This window comes from Passer montanus, unplaced genomic scaffold (assembly GCF_014805655.1).
Source record: "Passer montanus isolate IOZ18808 unplaced genomic scaffold, ASM1480565v1 scaffold86, whole genome shotgun sequence".
In the NCBI taxonomy this organism is placed as follows: domain Eukaryota; kingdom Metazoa; phylum Chordata; class Aves; order Passeriformes; family Passeridae; genus Passer; species Passer montanus.
Genome location: NW_024373923.1, coordinates 80516 through 103803, shown reverse-complemented (window position 1 = coordinate 103803; position 23288 = coordinate 80516). Strand labels below are relative to the sequence as shown.

At 43.1% G+C, this 23288-nt stretch overlaps 1 protein-coding gene across 2 annotated transcripts in view; it reads right to left on the bottom strand.

Moving 5' to 3' along the window:
• Positions 1–23288, bottom strand: part of SETBP1 (SET binding protein 1) — a 267483-nt gene that overhangs the window by 210379 nt on the left and 33816 nt on the right. The window contains exon 3 of one of the 2 annotated variants that reach the window (XM_039733312.1): positions 5634–5717. The exons of the other annotated variant lie outside the window; for it this stretch is intronic. Coding sequence (XP_039589246.1) covers positions 5634–5717 — 84 coding nt within the window. The remainder of the gene's footprint in view (positions 1–5633; positions 5718–23288) is intronic. 2 annotated transcript variants of the gene reach the window in all.

Genomic DNA, 23288 nt, shown 5'->3' with positions numbered 1-23288 from the left:
GCCAGCAAGGCTAAGGCAGATTCTCCAAAACTTGATCTCAGTCCTCTGCTATGCCCTCAGCAGATATGACAGTGCTGGCTGCCAAAGGAACTTAGCTCTGACACAATTCAGCCCAGGACAGTTAGCTATTTAAAGAGGAGGGTTTATTTTACACACGTTTCACCCTCCTCTCCTACAACCTCCTACCCTGTTTTTTTAAGATGGGAAATTATCAGTAGCCCTGAACATGTAAAATTTCACAGCAGCTTACCAGACAGTTTGTGTTGGTAATGTCATTCATCTTTGCTGTTACTTTTATTCTTCTATAAATTCCTTCAAGCAATGAACAGTGTTATTCCCACAACAACTTTGGCAAAGATCAAAATAACATGGCAGGTTTGCTCCAATTTTCTACTGCTACCAGCCAGGTAATGAAGAGCTAGATGGAGACAAAAGATGTTTTCCTTTCCTTTTCTGTCCTAAAGGATATTGTCCTGAATTCCACACAGCCAGTGAAAACATTTTAAAAAGTAATTAAGATGGACTTTGTGGGGTGAGAAGGTTGTGGAGATTGGTTTCAATCCAGTACTTAAGTCATTGTGCTTTTGCTGAAACAATAACAACATCAATGGATAACACTGCCTCACCTCTTAAAAAAGAACATGAAACTGCCAGGGAAACCAAAATAATTATAAATTAAACAACTGTTTACTCTCAGAAGACCTCTGGTGACTGAAAGCTCTGTTCTGACATATATATGTATCTATATAATTCTGCAAACTACAGCCCAGTGACTTGGAGAGAGAAGTTTGACTTCTCACAGCTGTTTTGCACAAGATGAACATCACTGCATGCCTCACCTCAACAGTGCAGTGCTTTCTTCAAGGAATCCAGAAATCCTCAAAGAATCCTTGATTTAGGCTCTGCTTGGTGCAACTGAAGTCCCAGGGAGCTAAGCTCTTGGTTAGTCTCACCAGCTGTTGAATCCTGCTGCAACCAGGATCTTAAAGTGGATCTTAAAATCCTATCCTTGCAAGGACTGCACATGCATTAGATTACACTGAAATCGACTTCAGTTTGAAAAGAAAAACAAATTAGCAGACAAACAAAAAAGGTCTGAGAGAGATTATTCAATCCCTAACACTGAGTTCAACCTTTGGAAAGAGTCAAAATCTCGTGAGGCTTCAGGGGAAAGGAGGACACTCGGATGAGGCCGAAGCAACCCACAGGGGAAGCTGCCTATTTCATTTCTGGAACATGGGCCATGTGAATCTATTTTTAGCTTTGAACTGAGTTCCTCTGCCTCCTGCCAGAAGTCCCGAGCCCTGTGCTGGTGCAACGAAAGCAGTGGCTCAGCCATTCTCTAATAGCTTTTACTTCTTAATAAAGAGCAGCACTTAGGCAAAGGATGAGGTTACTGTCGGAGGGGTCATGATTAATAATGATTAATCTGATCCTTGCCAACATGAACTGGATCCACCATTCACTAAATAATTACTCTGCAGCATGGATACCATTTCCAGAGCAGGCACATGTTTGTCATATTAAAACCAAGACCAAACACAGGGAAGGAAAAGGGGATCTGACTTCTCAGTAACACTTGATCTCACAGGAACCACCAGAAAAGTTAAGCAAAGAGGGGGGAAAAAAGGAAAAAAAAACCCTACAACAACAACTGCAAATCAAAGTATAAAAGCAGTCACCCACCTTTTGGGAGAAGCAATGGAAAGCAAATAAAACTAAACCCTCAGTAGGGAAAGTTGCACGTGCTGAGGATATGGTGCACTCTGCTACTTCTGGCTCTTAACCTTATGCATAACTCTAATATGCACATTATTTGCCCACCCACACATTTCCCTCCTGTTCTTAAATTGCATTTTTGTTTTCCTCAGAAAGCACACAAATGAAACTGCTCCCTGGGAAACATCTTTCCTTCTTTATGTTAGTATGCTACTTGGCACAAGGAAATCCTAGTCCAGGACTGTCATTCATAAACAACAATACATCTCAAATAATAAGGAACATTATAACTTTATAACATTATGGGGAAGCATAAACTAATGGGAATCTAATAAGCACTGCAAAGGGCATATATGAACCTTACAATTACAGCAGGATGCTTGTGGTGCAGAGACTTGGTTCTGGGCCTCAGAGCATGGATAAATTTTACTCCCACAAAGCACACAAACAAGAAGCAATGGTGCCAAAGGCAGACAAGGATATGGGGGTTTTGCTTGCAAGAGGTGACCTTATTTGGGAACTCCTCTCCATCATCTTGCTTCACTGACCCAAACCTTGTTTGAGACCATCCATGGGGGATGCTATTCTAGTTCTTCAGAGCACTCAGCTCTATTCCCTTAGAGGATTTGAAAGCTTTGGTGGGATTTATATTGCACTGTTTAACCTACCACATCATCATGCAGGGTTTGATTTGGACTGGGAGGCCACAGAACACAGACCACCAGTCCCTCTCCTGGTCTGGTGCAAATCCAACAGGAAGGTTGGGTTCCTTGTGCCTGTTGTGAGATCCCAGCCCCGTCTAAGCCCATTTGGATTTCTGCCCTTGACAGGTCCAGATTTTACACACTAGTGACTTGCAACATGGAAAATACCATGCAGATAGTTGGTGTCTTTGCCAAACTCAGGAAAACAGGGCTCAGGTCAAGGAGTGCCATTGCTTCTAGAGGCATCCTGGAGAATCACAGAATATTCTGAGTTGAAAGGGTCCCACTAAGATCATTAAGTGCAACTTTTAGCCCTGCACAGACACCCCAACAATCCCACCCTGTGCATCCCTGAGAGTGGTGTCTAAACTCTCCTGGAGCTCTGGCAGCCTCAGGGCTCTGATTATTCCCTGGGGAGCCTGAGTAGTGCCAGCACCCTCTGGGGCAAGGACCTTTCCCTGACCTCCAAACTAAACCCCCTCTTATTCAGCTTCATGCCATTTCCTCAAGTCCTGTCAAGATCAGTCTCTGCCCCTCCTCTTCCCTTCACAAGAAAGTTGTAATTGCAATGAGGTCTCCCCTAAGTCTCTTCTTCTCCAGACTGAAGTAAGAAATGCTGGTCTATTAAATCCTTGGCAATGAGGATATGATTTGGTTCAGCTGGGGCAGTGCGTTTAGGATTTTTTTTCCAGTTTCCAAATTCACTTGAAGGAATGAAAGAAAAATTATCTCTTTGCAAAACATCACCTTCCACAAAAATTTCAGCTGAAACGTAGTTGGTGACTTTAAAACCAAGCCTTTAAATAGCTAATGGTATAAAAACCACATACATATGCATACATCCATGCAAATGAAAACTAAGTTGCATTTTCACAAAACTTTACAGAGGCACCAGAGTGAAACACAAAGCAATGTAGGGGGAAAAAAAAAAGGCCCCAACAAGAATAACAATAATGAAGGTAAATCTTTCAAATCTGAGACAGGGTGCAGGAGGCAGGGGTAGAACTCTGTAAACAAAAGTAAATCCAGTGCACTGTTTTTCCCCTTCACAAAGTGAAACAAGCTGTTCCTAAAAAAATGCTTCCTTGGTTTTCTGGCAATTTTTGTCCTGGAGGATTAGCCTACAATCATCAGCAAGTGTTTGCCTTTCCCAGCCGATGTCACCATAGAAGTCTGTGTTTATCTACAAGGCCCAGGGGATAATTTATAAGCTGATCTGAGGTCCTGCATTTGCAGACAAATGTTCCACACTACCACCCACCCTCCTGTACGAGTTTCCTTCTACCCATCTACCCATCTACCTCCTCGACAAATGTTCCACACTACCACCCACCCTCCTGTACGAGTTTCCTTCCCATCTACCTCCTATCCCCTGAAATATAGACAGGACCCTTCCAGGAGCATGAAGAATGAGCTTTACAGCCTTTGAAGCAAGCGGTTTCCCAATAGTTTATGTTGATACAGAAAATAAAGAGGTACTGATATGGTCAACACACCATCAGGCATCAAAAATTAGATTTCAGGAAGTAACTGAATGCAAAAAATATTTTATCACAGTTCCAGATATCATCAAAGAGAATGGGATATTTTTTCCCCTCTGAAAACTGTTGCCTACACGCTAATTAAAATATTGCCATTTGTGAGTTTGAGGTCTACTACCCAGAGTTTGCTAGAGACAGTGCTTTTTAAAACCTCTTTGCAATCAAAATGTTCCAACTTTATTTCTGATCTATGCTGCCAGTGCTTTAATGGTATTTTGGTCTCCTTAAAGTAATTCAACCAGAGTACATCAAAATACAAAAGACTAAGATTAGAAAGAGTGCTTATTTCTAAATTAATTTTCCCCTGATGTGTTAGAGCCTCAAAATAAGAATATTAAGCTTGCATTTGAAAGAATGGGAAGCTAGTCTTTTAAAGAAAAGTAATATGAATCCTTGTCTTGATGGTAAACTGATGATACAGCTCATGACAATTAATTTGTTGATTTGAAAATTCTAATAAAAGCACAAAGGAAAACAAAGCAAATCAATGAAAGACTTAATTTTAGAAAGAATTTGTAAGTGTGACCAATATTCCTCACAACAGAGAATACTGCAGAACATGTACATGGATGGATGAATAGGTGTATAAATACGATAGATCTGTTCTCAAATCTCAAACATTAACAAAACAAGGCTTTGAGACACTATTATTAATTAAAGTTGATAAACATGCATGTTGAAGGTGAAAAAACACTTTTCTTCCTAAGAATTCATCTATTTTCCTTTCAGGAAACTATCAGGAGTTTCTGGAGCTTCATGGACATAGTTTGAATCTGCCTCAGGTCTAAACCCAGTCACACTCTGTCCTCAAGATACATTAGAGATCAAAGTTATTTGGTAAATGAGACCAGCTGCTTCACTCTGCCACATTTAACATTAGGTGACCTGATTTTATAAAATGCTTATGCTCAAACCAAATTTTGTTTCCTTTTTGGAAAAAAATTATCTCCAGGTTCAAACTCATCTTTAGCTACAAAGAGGAGGCCATAAGAACTTAAAAAAAAAAAAAAAGTTCAGGGATGAACTTGGCTAGTCTGAATAAGTGCCAAGTGGTAGGGGGACAGAAGAGACCACCAGCTGGCTGTTCCTCCAAGCACAGTCCATCTCACTTGCAATTACTGAACCCTACCAGTGATCCCACCAATGCCAATTTGACCAATTTTAGAATAAGGGGCCATTCATTCCAAGTAATGAATATTGAAACCTGGCCATTGGTTTGTGAACAAATGCCATGAGGAACCCCAATAAAGAACGCCCTTGTGATGGTGTCACTTCAGAACAAAAGCATGCAATGAACTACCACCCATCCAGGCAGCTACAGTAGGAGACCAAAGGTTGCATGCATTTAGCCAGCAAGGAAATGTAATATTCTTTAAGAAAGGCATTGCCTGGAGTGGATTCTTATAAAGAAACAGAATTCATGAATAAATAAACCAGATGGGAATAAGCCAGGCTAGGGAATTAAAATCTCCTAGTGCAATGAAACCCCAATCTTGCTTGAGGGTTTTTCTACAAGTAACAAACACAAAAACATTAATGTTGTACCATTGTCAATCATGCCAAGGACTCTGTTTGTGTCCAGGAATTCTGATATGCAACAACACAGATCAAATCCACCAGATGTTAAGACATTCTTAGATTTCACCAGTTAAGGTACATATTGACTGACCTGATCTGAGTCTTTCACTTGAGAATTTTTCCCTTTTCTGCAACCACAACTCATAAGTAGTTTTGCATCTCCAATGACTTTTCCCTATAAGACATAAGGAAGGAAAAACATCAGCACAATCTGAACCACTGAAGACTAAGAGGCTTGTATTTGTGATCAGGAGCAGGGGAAGAAAGAGCATCAGGGAAGCCTGTGGAGTCTTCCTGTGCTGCTGGGAGGTTTACTTTCGCAGAGGGAGGGCTCCAAATCTGCCAGGAAGGCTTCCACAGAGGATAATATCCCAGCATTAGGGAAGTCAGAGGCAGAAGGAAGGCAGGGTGTGTGGAAAAAGACAGTGGGAAAGCAAAGCTGAAAAGAAACATGTTATTTTAACCCATGGTTTTCATACACTTGCATGAACAGGAACATATCTAGCATACTCACCCAATACAAATACCAAACAGCAGTGACTTGAGGAAAAGCTCATACACTACCTTTCCTGTTCACCTTTACCAGCTTAATGCCTACTTGTTTCTAATGTGGCCAGATTTGGCGCAATAAAGTCTTCAGGAGAGACTTGCGCTCAGCAGACCAATGGGTCCACATCAGCCCTGGTAAACCCATGCCAGGAATCCAAGAACACCCTCTCACCTAACACTGCTGGTACAGAGTCTGCAATGCCTGTGACATAGACTCATAGAATATTTGGGTTGGAATGTTGGCCTTAGAGATCACCCTGTTCCACCCCCTGCCACGGGCAGAGACATATTCCCCTGGACCAGGTTGCTCCAAGCTCTGTCTAATCTGGTCCTGGACACTTCCAGGGACTGGTGCTCAAACCAACTGAGATTTGCAATGAAACAGAGTCCACTCACTCTCCTTTCACCTGCAACCAACAGTCTGAGAGAAAAGCTGACCTCAGACATCTTTGTTTTTGTCGAAAACCCCTCAGACTGACTGAATACGATCCAAGCAGCAAGGTTCCTCATGCTAACAGGGTCCTTTTCTGGGGATTATTTGTCACTTTGGTTCTTCACCAAAGTATTTTTGTTGCTTATCAAACCTGGACATCTTGATAAATCACTATGGCGGAAAGGAGTTGGGATTCCAGACCTGGTAAAAATGCTGCTTGAATTTAAACTGCATGGAGTCAAAAAGAGCCAGTGGAGTCCTCACAAATGTATCACAATTACTTGTTTTTCCATAGGCATGCACACAAAGACATTGCCTACTTGCAGACTTTTGCTGTCCGTAGTTGAAAAATAAAGACTCTTGGCATCTGCTGGAAAACGGAGGGAGAATCTGCTCATGTGCAGAACAGTCATGACATTTCAGCTGGATTAATTTATATAGAAAAGAAGATCCCAACACAGTTAGTGAGTTTAGCCAAGTGGAAGTGCTCTGCCCTAAATTATGAGGAAGGGAAAGGCCATGATTAAAAGGAATTGCAGCCATTGCTCAATGTCAGGGCACAGCAGAGAGATCACCCTTGGTGGCAGGAATTAAAAACAGGCAGATAAACTTTTGGTCACCTTGGGGGAGTCTGCAACCTGCCAGGTGTGGAGAGGTCTCTTTCTTGGTGAGCTCAGCATCTCACAAATCCCAGCAAGGTCAGATAATGTGCAGAAATTATCTTTTTCCTCCTTCCAAAAGAGAAGCTGGGAAAAAACTACAACACTGAAAAGGTTGTACTGATACCAAATCTGATAACTACCCAAATGCCTCATGTTTGAGCTGCTGATTACAAGCTGTCAGACTCTGAGGTTTTCAGGGAACTACTTCCAACTGGCCTCCTCTGCCTGTGACTTCCATCTGTCAAAGGTGTTTCACTCTTGCCCAATTACTACAATCCTTCAACAACTGGTCTGTAATCTATTAAAGCAATTTTTTTTTTTCTCAGAAGTGCTTAAACTATAAGTTAATGCAAGAGTATTAATACTGTGTTTGAGACAGGAAATTGAGGCACAGGGAGACCCCTTTTTCTAACCACAGAGACTTACCTTCTAGACACCCCACAGCATGAGACAAATTGGAATTATAACAAGAACTAGGAAAGACTCACATATTTCCCAAAAAGCCACTGGATGCCTTGGGGTGGCTATGGCATAAATATACACTTGTGGTAAGGAAACTATATCCACATATGTCTCATTGGTGCTCAGCTTGTCCCACTGTCCACTGCAAAGTTGTTATGTCAAATAAGATAATCCTACCTTTTTTAACCACAAGCCAAGGGAAAAATATTCCAATTTTTAGACCTTTCTATGGGTGTAATGCCACCTGAGGTCATGGCAAACCATGGCCATGTTCTTCTGCCCAAATGGAAGTATCACCAGTTTTATTTAATAGAGAGACATTACAAGATGTTGTCCATAACCACCTGGAAAATCAAGAGAACAAGGGAAATATGAACCCAAAACTTGAGAGTATTTTTTGTTTTACTTTGGCACTACAAGAATGAATGGGCTTTCAATTCCCTAAGAAAACCCAAATGAAAGCAATGCACTGGATAAATAATCCCGCCTCTTTTTCCAGCAGATGCACCTCTCTTAATGTGCTTTGGATGAATGAGCTACTACCTCCACCTTATTTTAGGAAAGCTCCTTATGAGCAGATGATTAATTTGCAGATAGGTGTCTAACATTAGGCAGCTAAGTTGAAAGGCAAAAGGGAAAAAAAAAAGCATATGGACAACATTTGCAGCCAGTCGCAACTCTGTTCCAGAGCAGATGGAGGCCTTGTCATTCAGGGGTTTCCTCACATACACCAAGCAGTTCAGTGGGGACAGGGAAAGGGGCTTCTGTTTGGATGCTTCTGTCTGGAACCAGATTAGAGGAAAGCATGCTTTTCCACAGCACACGCCTTGTGTTACATTAAACATGCATGTGCAACTTCAGCTTTTATTCAGCAATCTGAAACAGAGCCCTACAGGGTGCTAAGGGTTAGTGAGTTTTTGTTTGTTTATCTGTATGTTATTTTACAGTTTCCAGGGCCCAAGGAGTTTGTTAAGAAATTAAAACACCTCGCTGGGGCTATCCTGCTGTGGTTGTTGCCTCCTAATATTTCCCTCCTTTCTTCGTCCAGCAGTGCTTGATGCTTATAGAGAAAGAAAGAATACCACAAAGAGAGGAGCCTTATCTGACTGGCTATAGATGTCTGGTCTTAATTCATTGAGAATAATTTCGATGTTTCCTGGCCTTTTAATAACATGAGGTGCTCTTGTTTAGAAGCAGGTAGGCACAAGGTTTTCCAACTGGGAAGATTGCTTTGCCTTCTGCTGACTCACATCCACTGCCAGACATCACCCTTCCCAAGGAAAAAGAGCAAGAAGGCTCCTTGACATATGTCCTATTATCCGCCTCTTATAGGGAATCTGGCTGGCCTCACCCACCTCCTTGCACCATGGGCTCCAGCAGTTGGCCCAAGTTTGCAGAAAAATAAAAAAAACCCCGTAATAATAGTAACAGGCTTAATTATCTCAGCTGCACGGGTGACAGGAGCTGAGCAGTTGCCAGTTTTAACAGCCTGTGGTCGAGAAAAACTGAACTGCATCACCCAGAAGTCAAATGAGGGTCGGTCACAACTCGTTTCACGCCAGCAGCTCCAGGGGAGGCGCAGGGCACACACAAATCACTGCAGCATTGCCCAGAGCCATCCCGTGTGGAGCTGCCAGCCCTGCTTAAAGGAGTCAGACACGAGGCACATGGCACCGGCCGGCCTCCAGGGAGCTGCCAGGCTCTGTGCTGGCTGGGATTAACAGTAGGATCCTGTCTTCCAAGTCTGTGGCTGGAAAGCTCAGCTCCAGAGGTGGGCTTGGCTTAGCACTGTGCCATGCACCTTGCAGAAGCTGGCAGGTCTAGCTGGGCTCTAACCTGCTTGGTTTTCATTAGCCTTTCTCTCTTTTGAGCGACGGCAATTGAAAATACTGGAAGCAGCTTTTTCCCTAGGGAGCTGGCACAACCACTCAGAGGGTGGTCGGGCACTGGAACCACCCCAGAGAAGGCCTGAAGTCTGCCAGAGTCCAAAAAGCATTTGGACAAAATTCTTAGGCACACAGTGTGATCCTTGGGGCTGTCCTGTGAAGGGCCAGGACTTGGACTCGATGATCTCTGTGAGTCCCTTCCAACGTGGGATATCATTCTTTGAGACTATGTATAGCACTGCAACAGCACACTCTAAAATTCCCCATGGCTGCATAAACACCATTAGGAAGAACAACACATTCAGTGTTTGTTGTGTTTTTTTGCTGTTCTGTCAGGGTGATCCACACATTTTGAAGAACCAGTACCCAAGTGCCTACAGTGGTAGAGTGGGAGAGAAGGGGGGAAAGGAAGGGAAACAAGAACTGAATCCAAGGTGGAGGCAAGCAGCAGTACAACAGACAGCTGGTGTTTGGGTGGTGGTAAATCACCCTGAAATGAGCCTCTTCCCTCAGCTCAATGAGGCCTAAACAACAAAGGAAGGCACAGCTTGCAGCCGGACAGCCTGCTAGCCAACCACAGACACACATGACAGCTTCATTCAGGAGCCCGGAGTCAATACAAAAGCTCCGAAATCAATCCGACATCCTGCGACCTCAAACAATGCGCCAAATCTTCTCAGAATTGGAGCCCCAAATGAGGGGGAGCAGCATTCAAGGGAGATCAAAACGCAGGGCTGGCATTGAAAGGGACTAAAAAGGAGAAGAATGTTCCCAGTTTATTAATGGTGAGGTCTGGCCGGCTGCATCCCAGCCACCATAGGTTACGTTCATTAAAGGGCAGCGCTTTGCACGTATTATGCAGAGCGCCTGGAGAGTATGTGTTGTGTGCGTGTGTCCGCCAGCGTGCCCCTCACTTGCTAGAGATCAGGATGTGCCTTTCTGCTTAGCACTGTTGTCTCCATCAGAAATTCCTCCTGTGTGAACTGCAAACGGGGTTTTTTCCCACTTGAGCGACTGTATGGGCACAGACGCGCACACGTACACACGCTCTCTCATCCCTGAGCCTGAAAAGCATAAAGGAACTCAGACAGACTCTTTCCAACTTAAAAAAAAAAAAAAGAGGGAAGAGAAAAAAGACAACATTTCACATCCCTTTCCCTCCTGGCCATACTTTCAGCTCATACACACAAAATCTATTACAAAGGACCAAAGCATTATGTGATTGCCACTACTGCTGATGGAGTTGATTGCTCCATAAACCCCACTCCTAACATGCCATAAAGGACCCGGTCCCACGGCACAACAAATCCACAAAGGAGAGCAAAGGAAAAAAAAAAGAAAATCTGCTTCAGTCCCTGGAGTTGTCCCCTCCGGGCAGGATTGCCCCTGCTGGGGTAGTTTCACTTGCAGAATCTGTCTCGCAGCACTACACAAAAATGACACCCTCCCCCTTCAGCAACAAAAAGGCCAAGCAAATCCTTTTTATCAGCTTCTCTTTGAAGGCAGGTGGAAAAGTATAATATAGACATACAGAGGGAAAAAAAAAAAAAAGAAAAATACCATTTGCAAAACTACTGTTTGGATTTGCCTGTCCTAATTATCTTTTTTCCAGCTGCCACATTTAAAATAATCAGACCTTGAAAGTTTTCTCCTTCTCGGATGCACAGCCCAAGACGAAGGGTTTGCTACAGGAGGTCAGACTTGAAAAATAGTTCTTTTTTTATGCTGAAATGTGAGTAGATGAAGAGAAAGGACTGCAATTTTTAAAGCTGTCTATGGGTCTTGATGCACATTTCCCATGAGTTTTTACTGAAGACATGTCAAAGCCTAATCGCCTTTGCTTTTCATGTGTCCCACTGATCTGATATTCAGAACAGACATGGCTGAGGAAGTGAGCAAGGTTTCTCAAATTGGAGAATCTTAGACAAACAGAAACTGAAAATATTAAACGCTCCTTAGGATGCAGCAAGTCCCATATATTTTATCTCAAAATTAGGGGAAAAAATTAGAAAAATTGTGCAGGCTCCATCCCTGGAACTGTTCAAAGTGAGGATGGATGGGGCTTTGAGCAAACCAATCTAGTGCAAGGTGAAGGTGTCCCTGTCCATGGCTTGGTTGAAACTGGATGATCTTTAAGGTCCCTTCCAACCTAAACTGTTCTGTGATTATATTAAATGAATGTTAAGGGTCCGCAAAATATCTTTATGCTTATTCACACTTCCACAAGTCTACACTGTTACTGCGACCACTCCAGAATCTTTGAAGACCACAAGTATGACCTCTCTCTCCTCCTTTGAGAAGATATCTCAGATTTTACTTTGTGGTAATGCCATACAGATGCCAGAGGGCAACTGGGAAAAGACAAATGTAGCAAATGCAAACAACCTTTTTCGAGGTAGGATGGAAGGTCACCTCTAAGGGCAAGACAATGAGGTGATGTCCAAACCCAGGCAAGAAGATTGGAGCAGTCCTCACCTGGTTTACCAACAGTAAGTCAAAAAAACTCTCTATTAGCATTTGTAGAAAAAGGAAAGCTGCATCCAGTGTGGGTGAATGCCCAAATACCTGCTAGATGAATGGCAGGAAATGATGGAGGCTGCAACAATTACTAGCACTGCAGATGAAACAGAAAAAGGATGAGATGAATTCACAGAAATGAAACAAATGGAAAAAGATTAAAAATTAGGTTTTTTTTTCTGAGAGCAATAAAAGTGGAAACTTTTTTTTTTCAGATAACTAGTGAGTCTAAATGTACGTTTTTCAAGTTCGGGAAAACTGAGCTCTTATTTGGATGAACTGCCTTTTTTGTTTTGTTTTGTTTTATCTTGCCTGCTTTAAACTCTGCTATTTAAATAATTTAACAATCTATCTTAAATATTTCACCAATAAATCAGAGGCTTGTGTTTCTATTTCATGTTAAAACTAATCAGTGGAGGAATGCCTGAGCTGTAAGTTAAAATTCTGCTCCACCAAGCCAGTGATGAATAATCATTTCTATGCAGAATCTCTAGTGAATAAAAACTTCTCTACAGAATTAAAGCCATATAAAAAGTTCTTTGTGCAGGCCTAGAGTGCAACTGCTGCCCAGGATCATCTGCATCCTGCCAACAGAATCAGGATTTCCAGAGCTAATTGGTGTGTAGAGTTTTCCCACCCTGGCAAGCACAAGCATGGAGCTCACAGCTGAATCTCAGACATGGGCACATTGAGATGGAGTCCCACCCACAGTCAGGATGCTCATAACATGCACAGAGCTCCAAATGGTCCATGTGTGTGATGATCCTATTTGGATTCCATGCTTCTTCTCATCAAAGAGGAGCAAATAGAACAAAATTATGATGTTGTTGGCCAAAATGGGTGTTTTTTTAAGAAAGCCTCTGGGATTAAGGTGTTGAGAACCTGTACCAAGGAACACCAAACCCACTAAGAATCAGCAGGAATAAGACTTCTCAAGTTCCTACATTGTGTAGCTATTTTAAACTACATTTCAATGAAGCTGAGATTCAAAAGCAGCATATTTACAAAAAGTAAGAAAAGTACACCTACCTCTCCTCAGTCTCTCCCAAAGTCTAAGTACATCAAAAGAAAGACAGGAAGCCTCACATATCTATAATTTAGTGCAATTCACTCTAATTTTCTTCCTAAATCATTTAGGACACATTTAAGGCAAGACTCCCTTTGGTCTTAGTCAACAAAATCCAAAATGCATGAATGATGTGAATAGATAGCCAGAAACTGATAGCTTGCACATTGAATCCAAAAAGAAAACTGAGACAGAGAAAAAAGAAGGCCAAAACAGAAGAGAAGGGGAAAGGGGAATCACTGTCAACTACATTGTTATTAAGCTGCCTTTAATTTTGTTTTGTGTCAACTTTTTATTTTGTTTTGTTTCAAAACTTAAAAAGTTATGCCTTTTGCTTCAAAGGACTGTTTAGTGGGTGATCTCACTTTGATGCCCATATGAGCAAAACATACACAATCCTATTTGCAAAGATAAAAAATCATCTAGGCAGCACGACTCCTCTTCTGCAGCTGGGCAAAAAAACCTCAACATCCCAGGTTCTAAACGTGGCTGGAGCTTGCCTGGGACAGGGGGAGTGAGATGGAAATTGGAGACATGTCCTCCTCCTCCTTCTCCTCCTCCTTGCTTGAGGCAGACATCCCCATCTCTCCTACCCATGTGCAGCCAACAAGACTTCCTGCACCAACTGACACGGAAACAGCTAATTTACTGCTTTGTGTCAGGAATGCAGCCAAGGTTTCAGTCCCCTGTGCCCCGGACTCCTCTCAGCTGGGCTGCTTCATCTCAAAAAGGGTCTTCCCTTCCTCCTGCCCCTCCCCTCCAACACACACTCCTCCTTCTCTTCTGCTTTTGCAACTTATCTCCCTGCAAGCCACTTCCCAACAGGAGTTGAAATTAAACAGGCTGCCCATATGCCATGGCTCACTTGTTGTCTGTTCCCCTCACTGCCATCTGGCCTATTTGCTCAGCCAAAGAGAAAAACAAAAATAGTGAAAAAAAAAAAAAAAAGAATAAAGAATAAAATAAAGGAAAAGAAAAAGGGGTGGAGGGATAAGGAAAAGAAAAAGGATAAATCCAGACACAATGAAGACGATGAGGGAGGTGATGATGCTGTCTCCCTCATCTGCTCCTTGGCCAGGCTCCCAGATAGATCAGTAATGGAGAGCAGTAGAACCAGTGACAATTAACCCAAACATAGTCCTGTTTATTTAACCTGCTCACAGAGATCAACCCATGTGCTGCTCCCCTGGCAAGGAGGCACCACACTCCAGCAAGGAGATTCCCACTGAAAGACTTCCAGCCAGAGGAGGAAAAGGGAGATCCTCATCTCCTGAACTGGGCTGGCACATTCTTCAGGAAATGATGACTGTGATGTTGGGCTAAGATTTTCTTTAACTCTCCAAGTCACCTTATTTTTTCCTATAGTAGCACAAGCCAGAGCAAGGGGAGGTGACTATGAGGGGGGGAAAGTTGCATCGGGTTTTGATGCACCTTAATATCCCAAGGTCCTGATGCTGCAAAACCAGAGGAAAAGAAAGAAAGTGGCAATAAAGACCTCAGGAAAGGAAAAAAACCCATGTTTCCTAAAGTACACTATTATTTCCACACTGCATCTTTAAAAACATTTATCCCTGGAAAGTGCAGACAAGCAGAGATTTTTGATTTTTGTTTTTGAAAAGGAAAAAAGAAAAGAGGCTGGCTCAAGGAACTGCATGGCTCGCCATCACAAAACATTGTGGCAGGGTGGGAGCAAGTCTGTGGGCAAAACAGAAGTTATGTTTGTTTTTCAAGCTGAAATGAAAACTTCAAGGTTAAAAAAACCCCATAGATTAGCCTGAGAAATAGCTTTCTAAACAAGACAACTACAAAGCTGTTTAAACTGCAGAGTGGAAAGGGGAGTAAGAAAACTACTTTTTAAACATCTTTTACTGATTTTTTTGTTTTTCTCCTTGTTGGTTTTTTTTTTTTTTGGTGGTGGTGGTGGTGTTTTTGTTTTTGTTTTTTTTTTGGTTTTTTTTGTTTTTTTTTTTAACTTGCTGTGAGATATTGCATACCTGTGCAGATGGGTGCCAAAAGCCATACGGCTGGTTCCTCTGGAGGCAAACCCCACTGAGCCATGAGATGATGATAATTACCACCAGAGCTACACGAGACCAAGCAGGGGAATCCCCGGCAGGGAGAGGTGGCTGGGGAGGAAGAGCAGACCTCCTCTTTCCAGGGGTTGTGTTTGGGCACAGATGCTGCCCAGAGGGAAAGGTGTAGCACAGACTGATAGGGAAGGAGCACTTTGATTAGCCATGTGCCTACATCTGAGTCCTTCCCAAACACAAAGCAGAGGAGACGATACTCCTGAAGGCAGTACCTTCTGATTCAAGGTTGTGTTTTTCCATTGCAGCCTGACTCAACAACAGAACAAAATTGAAGAAATTTAATGCTTTCACTCATGATCATTCCTCTACTTACAAGAACTGATCTACATGAACGTTGTCTGTCTTAGGATCCCTGTTTATCCCCACCTGCATCTGCACGTGTAGGGAAGCAACATGCAGCATGTGGCAATGGTCGCCTCAAAGGAAAGGTTGCATTGAGTTTTCCAGATGCTGGTTTTGTGATCCCGAATAAAGAATCAGAAGGTCATAGAATGTTCTGTGTTGGAAGGCACCAACCACAAGGATCACCAGGTCCAAATCCTGGACCTTCACAGAACAACCACAAGATTCACCCCAAGATTCATACCATGTGCCTGGTACTAGAGAACGAGTCTTTCCCCACCCTAACAGTCCACTTGCAGTTGTCAGGAAGGAGGAAGTGCTTTGTGAATGCAAAATACTTTGTAACAGGGGAAACAGAAGCCAGAAGTTCATGTAAAACTGAAACACAGCAGCATTTCCATCTTTAACACTTGCTGCAGTCACCCTGAGGAGGGGTCTCCATGTTTGGGAACCTGTAAAAGCAGGAACAGCCAGGGAGAAGTCCTGTGTGAGGTGATGAATTTCACCACAGGTTTTGGCTGACATCCCCGGCCCATCCTCGCTCCACTGTTGTAGTTTGTGATCTCACCATGAAGCACCTCTGTGGAGTCATTCCCTCCTATCTCACTGCAGCCCATCCATTATCCTCTGCCTAATTACTTCCACAGCGCTGCTGCAACAGAGATATTTCCTACAGCTGAACATTTGTATTCCCAAGAACTGGCACCTGCCAGGTCAAGTTCCTCAGTCTTTACATTTGATGTTACTACTGCAGGAAGGTGTTCCAGAGAACAGAAAAGCACACCAAGACGGCAATCAGTCTGATTCTTCCATTTGGATATTCCTTTAAACAAAAAGGGACTTGCTAAAGATCGTATTACATTATTCTACAGAAATAGGGTGGAAGGAAAGAGGAATTGTGCTGACTACAGTCTATCCAACACTCCATTAAATCAGAATTCTCTCATTAGGGATAACAATGAACTGCAATAAAATCAATGGGAAGGCGGTACAGCATGGAAAACTGGGAAGGGGAGAGTTATTTTTTCTTGTACTTTCGTTTTGAGATGTGGGAGCTGGGAGCAATCAACATTGAGCTAATGGTATCCAAGCTGACTCCTGAACACTGCATCCCCTTTGAGGTCACAGTTTTCCACAAAACCAACTAATTCATCCTGTGAAGGGAATGAGGACACTGGGCATTTTGTAGTCCACACAGAAAGCCCCAGAAGCTCCTCTAATGTGCTCGTTCACGGGATGCCACTTGTCAGGTCAAGGAGCAGCATGTACCAATTTTCACCACTCTTACTGGAGGTTCTGAGCATGAAGCCATCCCAGAAGCACATAATTTCACATGTAAACTCTATAGCGAGGCTTCAAAATACATCTGTATGTTGTGGTAAGGGAAGATGTTGTCCTCTCATGACTGTGCTATTGGCGTGACTCTGAGAACTTTTGGGGTCCTTGACTTGCCTTTCTTCTGAGAGGTTTTTGTATTTAAAAATCACTCCTTCACCGTCTCTGATTGCTTCCCTTCTCCCATGTTTAATGACATAAATCTTTTCATTATAGGAGGGCCTGAGAGTAGTTTTTCAAACAAATAGTTGGATCATCTTTAAACTACCATAGCTGAGGTGTTCAGCTGTGACTCCTTTATTTATACAACAGAACTGAACACCTTCAAATCTCTCCTAACCAAATATTGGATTAATACAGGCATATGGAATCCATCTAGACCTGGAAATTCACCTCCAGCATCTACAAGACCACTGATGGTGAAATTTAAGGGACCGTGTTTGCCAATCTTGGCCTCACAAGGACCAAAAGACAACAATCACCTTTAAAGAGGAGCTTCCCCAATGCCATATCATGCCTAAACATGTGGGCAAAAGGGTCAACACACTCAGGGACTACTTCTGTGACAAGCTGCCACTCACTGGCCGAGGAAGCCCAATCACATCATCAGTATGCAGGGTCAAAGATATGAGAGGAGTCTGAAGCCTCTCTGGTGAGCCATGACAGGACCCAAGAGAATTAAATGAAGTTGTATCAGGGGAGGGTTAGGCTGGATATCAGGAAAGGTTCTTCCCCCAGGGGGTTTGGAAGAGGCTCCACAGGGCAGCAGTCACAGCACCAGCCTGGCAGAATTCAGGAAGTACTTGGACAATGCTCTCAGGCACATGGTGTGATTTTTGGGGGTGTTCTGTGCCGGGTCAGGAGCTGGACTCAATGATCCTTGTGGATCCCTTCCATTTCAGGGTATTCTATGATTCTATGAAGACCTGAGTCCCTTTATCCCTGACAGTCCCACACCTCCCTGCCATGAAGCCTATGGGTGTTAGTGCAAGGCTGCCAGCCTTGTCTTAACTAGTGGGTCTTATCACATTCTCACCTTTAGCAGTGCTCTAAGGCCATCTGCCACCCCCAGCTTCCTGTATCAGCTGTCTCAGCGTCTGTCTTGGAAGTCCAAAAAACCCCAAGGCTCTGAGTCACAGTGGCCCACAAATCCACTGCGTAAGACTGGACCTAAACCTACGCCTTTCTGCTGCTGCTAGAGCTGGATCTAAAACTACAGGAAACTGCATGGTCACATGCAAATCAGTGGCAAGCAAAGAGAGATAGCCAGCTGCTGTCCAGGCAGCCTACTCTGCCTCAGAGGAGACAAAACACAACCAAAACCTCCATAATTCCCAGCAGAGGCCAGGGACAGCCCAGGCAGAGAAGCAGAGTGCTGGCAGATGCAGCTCCAGCCTCCTCCCTGGCCTGCCTAGAGCTTCAAAGGCCTAAATGAAAGTACCAGGAGGAACTAGAATGCTTAGAAATCTTCAGTTTGTACTTGTTTTAGCAATGGTGTCAGTGAAGAAATAAATAAATAAATACCCAAATGAACTCTCTTATCTAGCCAAACATGGCCAAAAAAAGCACGTTTGTTTTCACTTAAATTCCCTAAAGGCAATGTAGGGTTTTCTGAGAATGCCTGTAGTAAAAAAAAAAAACAAAAAAAAACCAAAAACACCCAAACCCCCCCCCCCAAAAAAAAAAAAAAAAAAAACAAACCCAAACCTCCAATTTCCCAATTTCAGTGGATTTTTATTCTTTGACAGAAAAATTACATTTTAAGGAGGACGAGTTCTGCTTTGTTTTCATTTAAAGTCTGAGAGAGATCTTTCCAACCAAACTTATCAAATTTATCAGCTTCCACCCATGTTACTTCACCATCTTTCCAACATTTGATCACTTTCACCCAAGCTTGGTTGTTGTATTTTCTTGAGATGTTACAAGCAAAATCAGTGGGGGAAGGATGAAGTATATTTGTAGTTCCTAAAATATTCCAAGCAAGCAAAGTGTCTTTTAGGAAGCCTGGATGATCTGAGCTTCTTTTCTGGTTGTAAAATGTTACAACAGCAGGGCAAACAACTGAACAATGACATCAAGATATTGATAGCCCTTACTGCAAAATACCATCCTTCCCTTTAGCCCCAGATGTTAGAAGCTGCATTGCTTTGAACTGTTATTACCCATTCCTCCCACCCAATCCTCTGAGAAGATAAAAATCAAGGTCTGGGCTGCTGAGTCAGATTACAAACACCCAAATAAGACATTTACTCAGACACAGTTGTTTTTGGTCCCTGCTTCACTGAAACTCTGTGTCATGGGGCTTGTAGGAGGCTCCTTTAATTTCTTTCAGAGAAATGAGTTGCTGAGAACTAGAAGCCACACAGTGAGGAAAAAATTAAGAAATACATTATTTTGTGAAGAAGGCAAATTTCTAAACTTCTGGTCAGAAACTGGTTCTTGATATGAAATCCTGAGCAACTAAGTAGACAACCCTGTAGAAATATAATGGGCTGAAAGATAAAGCACTAGCCTGGACATCGTGAAATATAAGCTTTTTAGAACAGCATTGGCATGTATGAATACCCTGTGGCAACTCGGGTTACAGCTGTGAGCCTCAGTTTCCCCTGATAACTGATAACCAAAGTGGTCTGGCTCTCCCTACAAAAAAAAAAAAAAAAAAACACAAACAAAAAACCCATGAAAAACAAAACAAAACAAAACAAAACAAACCACGAAAAACAGACAAACAAAAAAAAACCACCAAAAAACCAACCAAACCAAGCCAAACCAAACCAAACAAAACAACAAAAAAGCCTAAACAGCAACACAGCAACAACAACACCACCACACTCCTCCATAGTAAGATGTTGGTATTATGGGAATTATTTTAGAAATTAGAACTGTTGAAGTGACCAGAATCATCAGTCCCCTGAGAGAAGCTCTTCTCTTTTTGTTGCATGAAAAAGTACAATTTCCCACTCTGGGGTGAGCTCAACCTTCAGGTCGTTACAGCTGAAGACACCCCGGCAAAGTTTAGATTTTCCATTTCCCTTGGGCTTCTTCAAGTCTCCTTCTTACTTTCAGTTTATATTTCCTGTCTTGCTGCCCTTTCATTTTCAGTGTTTCAGATTTAAACAAAAAACCAAAAGCAGCGCTGACTCAAGATCTTTTTGTGTTCTTCTCATTTTGACTCAAAACCAGAACAGACCAAATAAAATGAATGATATCACTCTGGGGTTCAAAGTGCTTTGTAGATTTAACTCTTTTCTTACAGAGGATGGCGTGTGCTATCATATCCTTTATTTGAAGGGAGGGAGATCAAAACAGAGGAAGTTTAACTTTCATTTTAAGCACAAACCCCATGTTTCAATTCCTTGGTTTCCATGCTGGATACACCTGGGTTTTGAGGTCCAAAACTGTTTGGAATAAGAACCCCAAACCTTCATAAGAACATGAAGCAGCACATGTGCTAAAAATATTAATGATTAAATAAAACCAAGCCTCCCTTAAGGGATAAATTTCCCTTTTGGAGGTGAACAAGGGCTTGTGGCTGAGAACCATGGTCCTTGCTGTTTTGTTGCAAGACATAGTTTTGTGCTGGTCTCAGATGTGCTGGCCTCTTAACATCCCCAAAACAAATAAACAATGACAAGTTTTTAACTGAATTTGATTTACTTCTCATCCTCTTGCTCGTGGGTTTTTTGTTTTGGGTGGTTTTTTTTGTTTTGTCGGGTTTTTTTGGGGGGGGTGTTTTTTGTTTTTTGGGGTTTTTTTTGTTCCCCTGGCAGGGTCGCAAATGAAAGATCAGCTCTTTAGAGACTTCAACTAAAGCTGTTAAAGCTCCCTTGCTCTCTGCACTGTGAGGAGTGCAGAGGATGAGTGCTCACATCTTTCTCCTAATTTCAGCACCTGGGAATTATTTCCCTTATCCTGCAATTTTGACCTCTTTTCCTTTCAGTGCCACTTGCAGTTAGAAAGCAAAAATCCAGTCCCAGGGGAATATATGGGATGTTTTACATCCCAGAACAACACTTCAACACTTTGTTTTGGGACTGCAAAAGGAGGCAAGACAATCACCTGCTTGAGTGAGCTCTTTGGATGAGGCAAACAAGTGTCACTTTGTTCTCCCTTGTGCAACCCAGGCACAGACTGAGGGGGGTAAGGGAAGGTCAAGACAGACCCGTGATTTAAAGGCAGGAGGATGGTTTGATGACTGAATGAGTCAGGGGCTTCACCTTCAGCTCATGCTGACACAGAGCATTATGCAGAGGGAGGCACAGAAGCATGGAATCTTTTAGGTTGGAGATTACTCCAAGGTCATGGAGTCCAACCATTCCCCAGCACTGCCAAGGCCACCAGTGACCCATGTCCCCAAGTGCCACATCTATGTGGCTTTTAAATCCCTCATGGAGTGGTGATATAGCCCTTTGGTGAAGAAAATTTTTAATACTCAATTTAAACCTCCCCTGGCACAGGTACAGGATTTTCCCTCTCCTCCTGTCCCTGTTCCTGGGAGCAGAGCCCGACCCCCCCCGGCTGTCCCCTCCTGGCAGGAGCTGTGCAGAGCCACAAGGTCCCCCCTGAGCCTCCTTTGCTCCAGGCTCAGCCCCTTCCCAGCTCCCTCAGCCTCTCCTGGGCCTCCAGCCCCTTCCCAAGCTCTACTCCCTTCTCTTTCCTCGAGTGAAGTGCAAACCAAACCTCACTGTTGCTCTTGTTTACCTATGTTTCTCAATAGGAGACGCCTCTCCTGGGGCCCCAGCCCCTTCCCAAGCTCTACTCCCTTATCTGGACACACTCTCTGCTAGTGCCTCAGTTTCCCCACTGTAAGATGTTGACTGTGCTGCTTTATTCCCATCACAGGCCTCCTGAATCAAGGCAAAAATCTGCAGTGCTGAGCAACCAACACACCAGCTGCTTCATAGCCACAGGCAAGAAAAGAATCATCCCTTACCTTGCTCCAGCATGAGGAATATTGCCCCAACCCTGTGAACTGCTTTCCAGGAGCAACTGTGGTGCAAGGCCAGCAGAATGGAACCCTGGCAGCCCTCAGCATGCCTCACTGGAAGCTGATCCACAAAGCCAGGCAAGCTTTCCTTTCTTTTGCTCAACAATAATGTTTTGGAGCTGTTGATAAATGCTGAAGCTTTAACCAAGATCATATTGACTATTAGGAATCTCTTGACTGCCTCTTGGGTATCCTTAAGGAGCACATGAGAGTCCAAGAGCCCAAGTGCAACAAAACTTGCTGGCCACAAACTGGGTACACTCCTGCCAAAACCTTCCTCTGCTGCAGTTATGGCATGCTCCAGAAAACATTTTATAAGTCATCCTCCCAGCTTTATGACAAGAGCATTTAGAAGGGAACGTAAACTTTGCTGACCCTCATGCTGCTTTTTTGGCTTGAGGAACTGTTTCTTTTTACATCTTTCTTCCCTTACTCCCCGACTCCTTAAATAAGACCATATTTCTAAGAAATAAGGAAATGGCGTTAATTGAAACCTTCTCAGTACATTATCAGCTTTTGAAGGAGCTTTTGGGGAAGGATAAAGCTGAAGGCTTAAGGCAGAGGGCATTTGCAGGATTCCTTCCTTGAAGGAAGATATCAGGGTGTGAAAGGCCACCAAACTGCTTTTGGTAACATCAACCTGGAATTTCCTCCTCACAAGTGCCACCAGAGCTTCCCACTAACATCCAAGAGCAAGCAAGGAATGCCAGAGGGATGACCCAAGGCAGAATTCAGCATAGTCAACCTGTAATGCATCTGAAAAACACAATTTCTCTCTCTTCACTTCCATGATGACTGTAACAGTCCTGTCCAGTTACAAGGCCAGCAGGCTTGAAACACAGCTGAGTATTGTCCCTGTTACAAGCAAATAAAATCAAGGGTTGAGTAGTTGTCATGTTTTATCAATATATCATCAAATCTCATTAATCTGCTGTCCAGCAGATGAGAGATAGATCCTCATAACATCTGGATTTTTCACAGCAGCACACCAATGCTATTAAGCTAGACTTCCAAGAAAAGTTTGACGGGGCTTGGAGCAACCTGGTCAGGTGGAAAATGTCCCTGACCATGACAGGGGCTCGGAACAAGATGATCTTGAAGGTTCCTTCCAAGCCAAATCTTTCTAGATTTCAATGAATGAAAGACTTCTGTAGCTGCAAAAACATGAAGAATTGGTCAAATTCTGCTTGTAAGACATATCAAGTTCAGAGGGGCAGCATTTTGTCTCTGTAGTTGCATGGCAAAAATGACCAAGAAAAAGGTAATCCCCAGACTCCAGGGATTTCCACAAGAATAAACGCAAAGCTTTTGGAAACATTTAGTGGGAATAGTGCTTTTATTAAAGTCTTCCCATCCTTCCCTCCCTGGCTGGCTGACTTTCCCTGTCTCGATCTGCAGCCTGCCTGAATACCACCCA